Below are 12,387 nucleotides of genomic sequence, written 5' to 3' on the forward strand. Positions count from 1 at the left end.
AAAAACCCAAAAAACATTTGTCAAGCACCTAGCACACCACCAGGTGCATGGGGGGGGCGGTGTTTGTAAACGTCTCTCTCCCTTCCTCAGCCTGCACAGGCTGCAGGCACCCTCGGGTCCTCCCACGAGGCTCACGAGGCGTAGACGGGCACAGTCGGGGTGATCCCTATTTGAAGAGAAGGCTGAGATTCCCCCGTACCTTTCTGATTTCAGCTTATTCCTGGAACTACGTGGGCGCGGTGCAAACAGAACCAGTGAGCAAGCCGGCAGATGGTGAAGAGCAGCAGGGCTACCGCGGCCACAGACATCAGCCAGTGAGAAGCACAGATAGGTGCATGTGCACGTGTACATGTGTGTCTGTGGCTCTGAGGAGCCCCCTGGTCCCCAGCTTTCCCCCACACCCCTTACATTGCCTACCTTCAAGAGTACCAGATAGAATCATGGCTTCCAAACAGAGCAATGGGAAATCATCTGAATAACACTTTTCAGGACTTAGCAACCTACCTCTGGGCAGAGAGGGCAGAGGGAGCAGAGTTGAGCTGTGCTTATCATCTGCTCAGATAACTGTGGAGGCAGACCTGGGCACAGCCCGTCCCAGGCCTTGCTGCACTCCCCTGCACAGGAGGCCAGGTAATGGGGTTTGCTCAGATTCTATTATAGTTGCCTAGGAAATGAGCTCCCAGCAGACAGGCTTCCAGGAGGTGTGTGGGGACAACAGCAAGGACTTGCAAATGAGGGAGATAAAGCTGCCTACAGGGCGTGGCACCGTGAGACTGACACATCAGGGATGCGGGCAGAGAGGGGCAGAGTCATCTTGAGAGCTGGGGGGCCCCCAGGGCCAGCAAAACTGGGTGGTTCCTGAATTGATGGCATTAACACATCCAGAGGGAGAAGCTGTCAGGCAGGGAGGGGCAGGAAGGAAAGAGAAGCAAAGAATGAGCTTTTGGGGGCATGTTAATAAAAGAAAAAACTATCGTTGACTGCGCCCGGCTCTGTGCCAGGGACTCTATAGTCAGAATCTCATGTCCTTCTCAACATCCTTATTCATTCCTATCTAATTAATTACCCCACTGCCCCATTTGCTCTTAGCAATCACGGCTGAACATCCAGCGGTGCTTTCTATGTGCTGCCCCGGGTTAGCTGTGAGCTGGAGGTTAACTGGAGGGGCCATCAAGAGTTTTGCAGTTCAGAGGGCAGCTCTGGGGCAGCCTGCCCAGATTCAGGCCCTACCTGGACACTCACCTGCTCGTTCTCTCCAGCAAGTTACATCTTTGTGCCACTGTTTTATCCTCTCTGAGACGGGGATATATTAGGACTTGGGCTGTGGGGTTTTGTACGAAGTAAATGGATTATCTCATGTAGAGCTTAAGACAGTTCTTCAACGCATAGAATGCACTTGATAACTACAACCTGTGAGGATGATCATGGCCATCATGATGATGGTAGAGATCAGCCCATCAGGCGTTTGGATCAATAAACAGGTTAAGCACAACAGCAAACAAATGGCGGGAGAGGGTGTGGAGAAACGGGAACCCCCCCCCCACCACATTGTTGGTGGGAATGTAAATTGGTGCAGCCACTGTGGAGAACAGTATGGAGGTTCCTCAAAAAACTAAAAATAGAATTACCATATGACCCAGCAATCCCACTCCTGGGCCTATACCCAGAGAAAACCATAATTCAAAAAGAGTCGTGTACCACAATGTTCATTGCAGCACTATTTACAACAGCCAGGACATGGAAGCAACCTAAGTGTCCATTGACAGATGAATGGATAAAGAAGATGTGGTACATATATACAATGGAATACTACTCAGCCATAAAAAAAGAATGAAATAATGCCATTTGCAGCAACATGCATGGATTTAGAGATTATCATACTAAGTGAAATAAGCCAGAGAAAGACAATTACCATATGATATCCCTTATATGTGGAATCTAAAATATGCCATAAATGAACTTATGTACAAAACAGAAACTCACAGACATAGAGAGCAGACTTGTGGTTGCCCAGGGGGCAAGGGGATGTGGAGGGATGGAGTGGGAGTTTGGGGTTAGCAAATGCAAATTATTATATATAGGATGGATAAACAACAAGGTCCTACTGTATAGCACAGGGAACTATATTCAGTATCCTGTGATAAACCAAAATGGAAAAAAATATAAAAATGTAAACATATATGTATAATTGAATCACTTGGCTGTACAGGAGAAATGAACACAACATTGTAAATCAACTATACTTCAATAAAACAAACAAACAAACATTATAAAAACAGTAAGCACAGAACGCCTTTGGATAAGCCAGGATAAGCAAGATGTCTGCTTAGTGATGCTGTGCCCGTGGGCACGTTATTTCACCCAGGCATCCTCATCTGTTAAATGAACTGCGATGAGGTTAAATGACAAAATACATGCTAAAGTGCTTGCGACAGTGCTTGGCCTCTAATACGTGCTCAATAAATGTTAAATGCTACAGTAGAAACAAAATGACGAATGTACACAAGGGAATGCCACCTGGTAATGTCCCTCATCGAGCAGCCAGTCGGCCTCGCCTGGCGCCACCTGTCCCTGGCCTTGTTCACATTTCTGTCCTTCATTCAACCAGTGTTTACAAAGCCGCCATCATGTGCCAGGGGACACGTGATGGGGGAGGGCGGTTAGATGTCATCCTGCAGAGAACACAATAAAACTGGAATCTGTCACTCCTGTACACTCTCAGGATATAGTCTCAACCAACGTGGCACGTTTGTCCCCTCGAAAGCGAGGCAACATTTGCAAAGCAAAGCACAGAGGTTTAAAGCTTCAAGCACTGAACAAAGGTGAGGATTCTGCTGGGTTCGAGAAAGAGGCGAGAAACCTGCCCCAGTTTCATGGATGTGGGACGTCCCAGCTGACAGAGCTGTCTAGGCCTCTACCATTCTGGAACATTCCTTGAACATGCCAAGATATTTCATGCCTTTATACCTATTAGTCCTTAAAGCCTGAACTGAACTATCACCTAGTTTCAAGGCCTTCCCAGCCCACCCACACTGGGTCGTCATCTTGTGAGTCTGAGCTCCTGTATCATCTTTTATCTCTGTACCTGTATTGATAATGACAAGAGCGGCAGCAGGGCGTGCAGCTGGAGTGCCCCCTAGAATGTAACCCCATGAGGGCAGGAACCCGGCCTGTGCTGTGCACCGCGAAAGCCCCAGTGCCTAGAACAGAGCCTGGTCATGGCAGATGCACAGTGTATATCTGTGGAATGCAGAACATGCCAGGCATGTGCTAGGTGCTTTCCAAGTACTATTCCATTTAACCTTCCCAGAACCTTAAGAGGGAAGAAAGAATATGATCCCCACTTCATAGGTGGAAAGTTTGAGGGTTAAGTACCTTTCCCAAGGTCCAGTAAATGCTGAGTAAGGAGTGCTCAGTGTTGAGATGCAGGTCGAGCGAATCCAGAGACAGCACTGTCACAATGCAGCACACTGCCTGGCACATAGTAGGTGCTCACTCAATAGTTTTTGGAGTGAATGAGCATGAGTATATAGTTTCTCATTTCATTAAAAAAAAAAAAAAAGAGATGGTTACACGAAGTTACCAAGCTGTACTGAAGGCGGCAGTTCGCAACAGTGGGGGTTATGGGCGGGGGCCTGGCAAAGACGTTCAGTTCTGAGTGCTGAGAATGGGCCAAAGCACAGAAAATTAACTTCTGTTGAACACCTACTAGACCCCCGCAAGAAGCTATTACTAGCCCCTTTACTAACTGAGGAAGCAGAGGACTGGGGAGACGAAATAAGCAACCCCGAGTCACATCCTTGATAAGCACGGTAGCACCTGCAGGCAAAGGCAGGTCTGCGTGACTTCCGCCATGCCTGCTGAATTTCACTTGACATTTCTGAAATCAGGAGTGAAAGCTGCACATCTCCACCCTCATTTTTTAGAAGACACAGGTGAAGGGGTGGGAGTGATATTTTAGTGAAACTCTGCAGCTATGCCCATGCATATAACCGATTTCATTATTTTCCAGTTGATCTGTTTGTTTTTGCTATGATAATAGCTGGTTGCTAAGCAACTGCTCAGGGAGCTATGATGCTGAACTTTTTTTGGTAACCAAGTAGGCTCCCCAAAAGGGGTGATATGGGTAAGTGTTTGGGGGTCTAATCGAAGGGCTGCCAATCAGCCTGCTCCGGTATCCTGAGTTTTGAGAGGGATCTAGCCCCTTCCGTTAATGAGCAGGCTACTGTAGAGGGGGTGGCCACCTTCCTCCTCTGACACTAAGATTTAACCTCTCTGGGGCCTCAGTTTGGTCACCTGTAATAACACTTACCTCACACAGAAGGAATTTTTCCTTAAGCTAATGGCAAGTCAATATGGTTATCTTCACATGAAAAGGATAGTGCACGCTTATTTGGGACTTCTGATAGAATCGTATTCCTTACCAGTTCTCAAAATTCTAGTTCCTAGAAATGATCAAGGTCAGAGGTCATACCGACAAGGGATTAATCTCCAAAATTTACAAACAGCTCATGCAGTTCTATGTCAAAAAAACAAACAACCCAATCCAAAAATGGGCAGAAGATCTAAATAGACATTTCTCCAAAGAAGACATACAGATGGCCAAAAAGCACATAAGAAGATGCTTAACATCATCAATTATCAGAGAAATGCAAATCAAAACTACAATGAGTTAGCACCTCATAACGGTCAGAATGGCCATCATCAAAAAGTCTACAAACAATAAATGCTGGAGATCCCACTCGCCGCAACTGGAGAAAGCCCTCACACAGAAACGAAGACCCGACACAGCCAAAAATAAAAAAAAAACCATAATAAATAAATAATAAATAAAAATTAAAAAAAAAAAATGCTGGAGAGGGTGTGGAGAAAAGGGAACCCTCTTGCACTGTTGGTGGGAATGTAAACTGATACAGCCACTATGGAGAACAGTATGGAGGTTCCTTAAAAAGCTACAAATAGAACTACCATATGATCTGGCAGTCCCACTCCTGGGCAGGGCATATATCTGGAGAAAACCATAGTCCGAAAGGATACATGCACCTCAGTGTTCACTGCAGCACTATTTACAATAGCCAAGACATGGAAGCAACCTAAATGTCCATGGACAGAGGAATGGATAAAGATGTGGTACATATATACAATGGAATATTACTCATTCATAAAAAAGAATGAAATAATGCCATTTGCAGCAACATGCATGGACCTAGAGATTATCATACTACGTGAAATAAGCCAGAGAAAGACAAATACCATATGTTATCACTTATATGTGGAATCTAATGAAAAAAAGAGATACAAATGAACTTATTTACAAAAGAGAAGCAGACTTATAGACATCAAAAACAAACTTATGGTTACCAAAGGGGAAAGGTGGGGGAGAGGATAAATCAGGAGCTTGGGATGAACACACACACACTACTATATCGTAAGACAGATGATCAACAGGGACCTACTGTATAGCACTGGCAACTCTACCCAATATTCTGTGATAACCTATATGAGAAGAGAATCTAAAAAAGAATGAATATATGTATATGTATAACTGAATCACTTTGCTGTACACCAGAAAGTAACACAACATTATAAATCACCTATACTCCAACAAAATTTTTTTAAAAAAGGTCAGAGGTCACAAACTGGTGGTCTGTGGGGACGAGAAGGTTCTATTCATCCTGAAGACATGTTTGGTCTGACTTAACAGTGTTTAAATTTTTTAAAAAATTAGTTGTCATCACTAAAAATTAAAACATGAAAATCCAGATTTCTAGCTCCTCTTGAAAAACATGAAGACCTTAGCCTTGCCCTCTATCCTCTCCAGAGCAATAATTCCACAATCAGAATGCAGAGGTGGCAGCTGCCTGAGATGGGGGCTCCGGTCTCCCTAGTGAATTGTACTCAGCATCCTTGGTTCCTTTAGGCCAAGGTCCTGGCCCCAGCAGGCATGTGTATTTGTGACTCCTGACATAAGTCCATTTATTCATTTCACAATGAGGAAACAGGTTGAAAAAAACAGAATTGTTGGAAGTCACACAGTTTTTTACGGCACAGAGTGTGAGCTGGAACCAGGGTCGCAGCAGGTGCCTGTCTACCATGACACTCAGAGTCAATGCCATGATATCCTGCTTAGTCCAGGAAGGACGTGGGCACAGCAGACCAAGAGGGGGCCAGCACGAGACACAGGCCAAAGCAGGCAGGACTTCTAGGTACAGGCTTTTGAAAAGGAAGTCTCAGGTGACAACATTTGAAAGAGGTTCCCTGTCTTGCCTTCCAAAGCCCAGCCACCTTTGCAGACAGTTACTGATTCCAGCTGCGGAATCTCTCTCTGGGCCATCTACCTGTCTCTGCTGCTACTTCTGACCCCTTCGCTAAGCCTCCAACATCTCTCACCAGAATGAACACAAGAGCCCCCTAACTTATCTCCTCTGGCCCTACTGACTGTGAGCCTTCCCTGATGCAACAGGAGTGATCTTCCTTAAATGCACATCTAATCATGCCATTCTCTCAGTGATCTTCCATTACCCACCCCCCCACCCCGCCTCATAAAGCCCAAACTCCTTAGCGTATTTTATGAGAAGTCCTGAGGGACCCACCCTGGCTTACATTTCTGGCCACATCATCTCTTGCTGTTCTCCCCATCAGGCCTCTGGCCACCTGCCTCTCCAGAATGGATCTCTCTCTCTACCTGGAACATCGTCCCCTCTCCTGGCCAACTCCAGCTCAGCCTCAGGCCTCCATTTAGATCTAACCTCTCCAGGACATCCTTTCCTATACTGCCTCCCCCCCAGATGAGGCTGATAACCCTGGAAGAGGACACACCTATCACAGTACCCAAGGAGTCTGCGTCTTTGCTCAACTGTCATTCCTGTTGGTCTAAAGCTCTAGGATTCACAGATCCTATCTGTGTGGTTCACAGATATGGGGGCCCCTAAGGTGCCTCGTAAATGGTTACTCACTAAATGAATGGATACTATGGATGGAGAAGAAAGAATCCAGAAAGTCCCACTCTCTTTTCACTCTAGACGGAAGTCGCTTTGCTTCTCTGGTCTGTTTTCACATGTGCAGTAAAAGAGCACTGGACAAGATCAGTTATTCTCAACTCAGGGTCTCTGCACTCCTATAGGGCCTGTGAAGAAAGGAATGGGGTTTCAGGGGCAATCTGCAATCTTTCAAAATGCGTGAGGGGAACCACACACCTTCTTGTGAGGAGGTGGCTAAAGGCCAACTCAAACTTCAGGTGACTGTGCAGTAAGGAAATGCTAATTAACGGGCAATACCAGTTATCTCACATTGGGTAAGGTCATGATTAGCAGTTATTGATGTCTTTGATCAATAAAACATACGAAGATGACATAAAACGCAGTCTGTTCATGTGTAATGTTTTTCAAATCACGAGGCCCACGAGGCAAAATTATATAGTCTTTGGATGGGGGAGCAGAGACCACAGACTTTTAAGATGGGGCCAGTTCACCTTCAACAAGCTGGAAGGAAGTCTCTGCGGGTGCTCCTGAAGAAGAGCCCCAGAAGGTGGGCTGTGGTCCGATAGCGAAGCCTCTCTCTTGCTGGGGGAGGGCAGCCCTCACCCCTACCGTCTGTTCCCTTGGAAGCCCCGCCTGACACACCCAGAGCCTGACATCATCCTGCAAGCTGCAGAGGTTTCACAATTCACAGGAATCAGGGGCTGAAAGTGCTGTCTGGCCACACGGGGGCGCCCTCACTCCACACACTGGGATCCCAAGGCCCAGCTGGAGCTGGACGACAGCTCCATTCCTGGAGTCCCTGCAGGGTCAGGAGTTAGGGTTCATGGTGCTCCCTACCACAGCCGACGCTTTTTGGGAAGACACCTCTCATCCTCCCCGACAGGGTTATGTTGACTCGGGGTTGCTCACCTGTTGTTGTTTTTTTAAAAAAACATCTTTATTGGAGTATAATTGCTTTACAATGGTGTGTTAGTTTCTGCTTTATAACAAAGTGAATCAGCTGTACGTATACATATATCCCCATATCCCCTCCCTCTTGCGTCTCCCTCCCACCCTCCCTATCCCACCCCTCTAGGTGGTCACAAAGCACCGAGCTGATCACCCTGTGCTATGCGGCTGCTTTCCACTAGCTACCTATTTTACATTTGGTAGTGTATATATGTCCATGCCACTCTCACTTCGTCCCAGCTTACCCTTGCCCCTCCCCGTGTCCCCAAGTCCATTCTCTACGTCTGCGTCTTCGTTCCTGTCCTGCCCCTAGGTTCATAAGAATCGTTTTTGTTTTTTTTAGATTCCATATATATGCATTAGCATACAGTATTTGTTTTTCTCTTTCTGACTTACTTTGTATGATAGACTCTAGGTCCATCCACCTCATTACAAATAACTCAATTTCATTTTCTTTATGGCTGAGTAATATTCCATTGTATATATGTGCCACATCTTCTTTATCCATTCATCTGTCGATGGACACTCAGGTTGCTTCCATGTCCTGGCTATTGTAAATAGAGCTGCAATGAACATTGTGGTGCATGACTCTTTGAATTATGGTTTTCTCATCACCTGTTGTTCTTAACAAAGACAGTCTGGAAGGGACTCCAGCTGCTCAGAGGGGAGAGACTGATGCTATGGCATCCCAAGATAACCCTGGAAGGAAACCTGACTCAGAAAGTGGACAGAGAATAGTCTGCCTTCCCTTGATCTAGAGAGCAGGGCAGGGAGGGAGCTCGTATCACATCCATGCTCTGGCTTTAGTACCAAAGGTTTAAAGACTCCTGTGGGAGCTCTTTTGAGAGTGAGACAGACAGTAAGACAGAGACAGACAGAGACAGAGACAGGCACACACACACACACACACACACAGGGAGGGAAGTCGGGGAGGGCAAGAGACCAGGAAAGAGAGAATTCAGACCCTGCTCTGTTTGGGACAGTCATAAACCCCAGAGCAGCCAGACAAGTATGAAGCAGGGCAGGCTGCAGACCTGGGGTCCAACAGACACTGGTTCAAATCCTGGAGCAGCCTAGGTGCACCCGAGCAGGTTACTTTGCTTCTCTGAGCCTCACCGTTCACCACAATAAAAGGGAGGGGGTAACCATGCCTGCCTTTTGGGTTTGATGTGTGGCTCCAGCAGGACAATTAATATATGCAAACCACCCCTCATGGTACCTGGATCAGGTAGGTACTCACTTGGCAGCAGAGATAACTCATGTTGACAAACGACAGTGATAAAGGATTAAAACAAATTTTGACCATTTACATCTTGTGACTTTAGCTTGCTCACGTGGGGACTTTTGGGCTAGGTGAATTCTACAGTCCCTTCCAGTTCAGATGGTTTGTTATTCCATAATAAACGCAACAAGCTGAGAGCTGTCCCCAGCTGCTGGACGCCTGCCCCCCACCCCGCCCCCCATGGGGAGAGCTGGAAGGAGTCCCAGAGAGTCAGGCCGGCTGACCCCAGCTCCCACTTTACTGTGAGCTCCCCATCTCGCTCCCAGTCTCCCGCTGGGAACATAAAGAATGATAATAGTACCCGTGGCAGGGACTCTGCAAGGGAAGGAAATGAAATCCCACCTGTCATGCATTCAGAACAGTGCCTGGCACTCAGCGAGCACTTCAATAAATGTTAGCCGTCACCACCACTTTGATTTGTTTTCCAGAATATGCAGTGATCTTTCTAGAAAGGTTAGATGAAGGCTGTCGGATCCAAAATTGGAAGAGGAATGATATGTTTTCATAAAAGCTATAGGAAGAGCATTAGACTGGGAGACAGGAGATGCTTCCTGGACCAAGCTCTGCCATAAACATTTCATGAGGCCAACTGGGGTTCTAGTCTGATCATCGTAAAAATGCAGACACTGGATAGCCTAAGTGCCCCTCCAAACCCGGCAGTCAGGGGCCGTTTATCTCTGGGTGGACTTGGGCCGGTGCTGTCCCCTTCTGGGTCTTGGCTGACCCACCGACAGAGGGAACATTGGACTAGACGACGATCCTAAAGGGGGTTCTGGCCCCGGCACTGCCCGCGCCTGAGCCCCATGGGTCCTCACCTGAGGTACTCATAGAGTCCGTACATGGGCAGGAAGTCGATGTCGGACAGGAACATGTAGGGCGTGCCCACGTGCTTCATGGCCACGTTGCGCAGCAGGTTCACGGGGTAGAACTGGCCCTCCTTGTACACGATGTGGTAGGCCACGTTGTGGCGGCCCATGAGCACCTCAGAGCCCTGTGCGTAGCGGAGGAACTGCTGGGCCTCAGCGTCCGACAGGTAGAGGGCCAGGCTGATGGGCCCCTCCCAGTGCTTGCAGATGGCCTCGAGCATCTGGAGCCTGCAAGAGACGGGAAACCTGACCCATCCGCGCATGCGCAGGCCTCATCTGCGTATACGGGTGTCATCTGTGTATCCCCGCTTCGTCCCGTCCGCTAGCCTGGGGCTGGGGAACTCCATCTCCATCCACCGTTGGTCAGTCAGCTCCAAATCCAAACCCCTGCTCTAAGTGTTAATCACTGTGTGATGGAGGCCAAGAACCAAACCTCAGTTCCTTTATCTATAAGATGGGCACAAAAACACTCACCTTTTTGTGTCTAGTTTTTGAATGCTTCCAACCAGAGGGGTGATATGGAGAGAGTCACATCCCACAATACTAAGCTTTTTCTTTTCAGACTCCTCTTTTCAATAGTGGGTGGGAAAAAAATACATGAAATGATGTAAAGATCCCTTTCCAGCTTAAAACTCCTATACCTCTCCTTCTCCCTCAGCAAAGGTATACAGCAGCCCTACCACTCTCCTGAAGCAGGGACCAGCCATAGGAGATTTAGCCAAACTGAGGCCATGAGTTACAAGGAGCATTAAAACAAGCAGTAAAAACAAGAGTAATAATAAACACAATTACTGACTCATTACTATGCACCAGACACTTCCCAGAATTCTCCCCCAAACCCTGTGCCCCATCTGTCATTTCCCCTGTTTTCCTGATAAAGGAATTGAGGCTCTAGATGTCCAGTCAGCTTTGGTTTTTGGACTTGCACCAAATGTGTGTGGCTAGGTTTCTGGATAGGACTTTGAAGACAGTGAGAAGAAAATACTCTTGGGTGTCTGGCAAAGGCAAAAAAAAAAAAACCATGTGAAAAAAAAAAAAAAAAAACAAAAAAACCATGTGAATGCTGGGGACAAAAGCGAGCCTGGGGTGACGGTGTCTTCATTTTTCAGAGCAATTATTGCTCCAGGGCGCCAGGCAATTTTGCAAGGCTACCCGAGAGGCGCTGAGCCAGGGAGAGTGAGGGTGGGGTGGGAACAGAGCCCAGAGAGAAAAACGAAAGATGCTCCCAACCAAGAGGGTTCTGCAAAAATGTCTGAAGAGAAATCTATAAAAATGTTCCCTCCCCCCACCCCTCAGAAGCATTAGAAGTGCCTGGTACATAAAATCTATGGTTAAGAAACAGCAAAAGCCTATTTCAATTTTTCCCTACCCAGCAAGAGGTACATAATCAGCAGTCTCCTGGTCAGAATGCCCACTTTATTCGGACAATTACCAGGAAATAGATTCCATGCATTTCCATGCTTCTAAGCGAAAGAAAATGGGCACACCTATCTTGTGTCAATGGCTTTCCTGATGGACTTTCAGTTTCCTCCCAGTAATTCCGTGAATTGGTATTGTGTGGATTTGCTTCCTCTTTCACTAAGGAGGATTAAGATATTCATCAGGGTAAAATGCCCTCCATTTCTCATACTTTATAGCACTTGTTAATCAAATTGACCCCAGCCAGTTTTGAAAGAGGCACTACATTCTCCACAGCGCTTGGTTTCACTGAAATTTGTGTTCGGCCTCTGCTACAAGGGCCCTGGTTTCTGCTGGTCTCTTGAGAATCTGGGATTTTGAATTATCCCACCTGCACCTCAGTTGCATTGTCTGCAAAATGGGAGGACTCTGCACTTGGATGAGAGAGATGTTTGTACCAATCCTTTAAGATCTGGGGAGTACGGGGCAAGGATAATTTCTACTATGTGGACGTCAGAGCTGCTACAGGGAGTGGATGCAGGCGGCATGTCTGACCGAGTGTGAAGAGACACCAGCTTCTGCTGTGGATTCTCCCGCTGCCCTGGTTTTGGACTCTGTGTCTGAGTTTTCCGAGCAGGGAGCAAGCCCTGCCTGGTCCAGCCCCATCTTCCCACCTCTGCGAAAAGTTTAGAGAGAGAACAGAGACACAAAATACTTAGGGTTCTCAGGAGAAAGGGGCTGCTGATGTGACAAACATCATATCCATGCAGACTCCACAGGAAATGGTGCCAGATGTTCCAAAGAAACTGACTGAGTGAAAACGAATCATAGCACAGTCACTTCTGTCTCTCTGCCACTAGCTCCAGTCTCTCTTTTCCCCTTAAAACCAAGCTCTCTGCCAGGACCCGAACAA

At 47.1% G+C, this 12,387-nt stretch overlaps 1 protein-coding gene across 5 annotated transcripts in view; it reads right to left on the reverse strand.

Moving 5' to 3' along the window:
• Positions 1-12,387, reverse strand: part of LARGE1 (LARGE xylosyl- and glucuronyltransferase 1) — a 596,040-nt gene that overhangs the window by 20,197 nt on the left and 563,456 nt on the right. For 4 of the 5 annotated variants that reach the window (XM_082348930.1, XM_082348932.1, XM_082348931.1 and 1 more), the window contains exon 12: positions 10,026-10,304. The exons of the other annotated variant lie outside the window; for it this stretch is intronic. In XM_082348930.1, the coding sequence (XP_082205056.1) occupies positions 10,026-10,304 (279 nt within the window). The remainder of the gene's footprint in view (positions 1-10,025; positions 10,305-12,387) is intronic. 5 annotated transcript variants of the gene reach the window in all.

Source organism: Balaenoptera borealis (genome assembly GCF_965194805.1).
Source record: "Balaenoptera borealis genome assembly, chromosome: 13".
Classification (NCBI taxonomy): domain Eukaryota; kingdom Metazoa; phylum Chordata; class Mammalia; order Artiodactyla; family Balaenopteridae; genus Balaenoptera; species Balaenoptera borealis.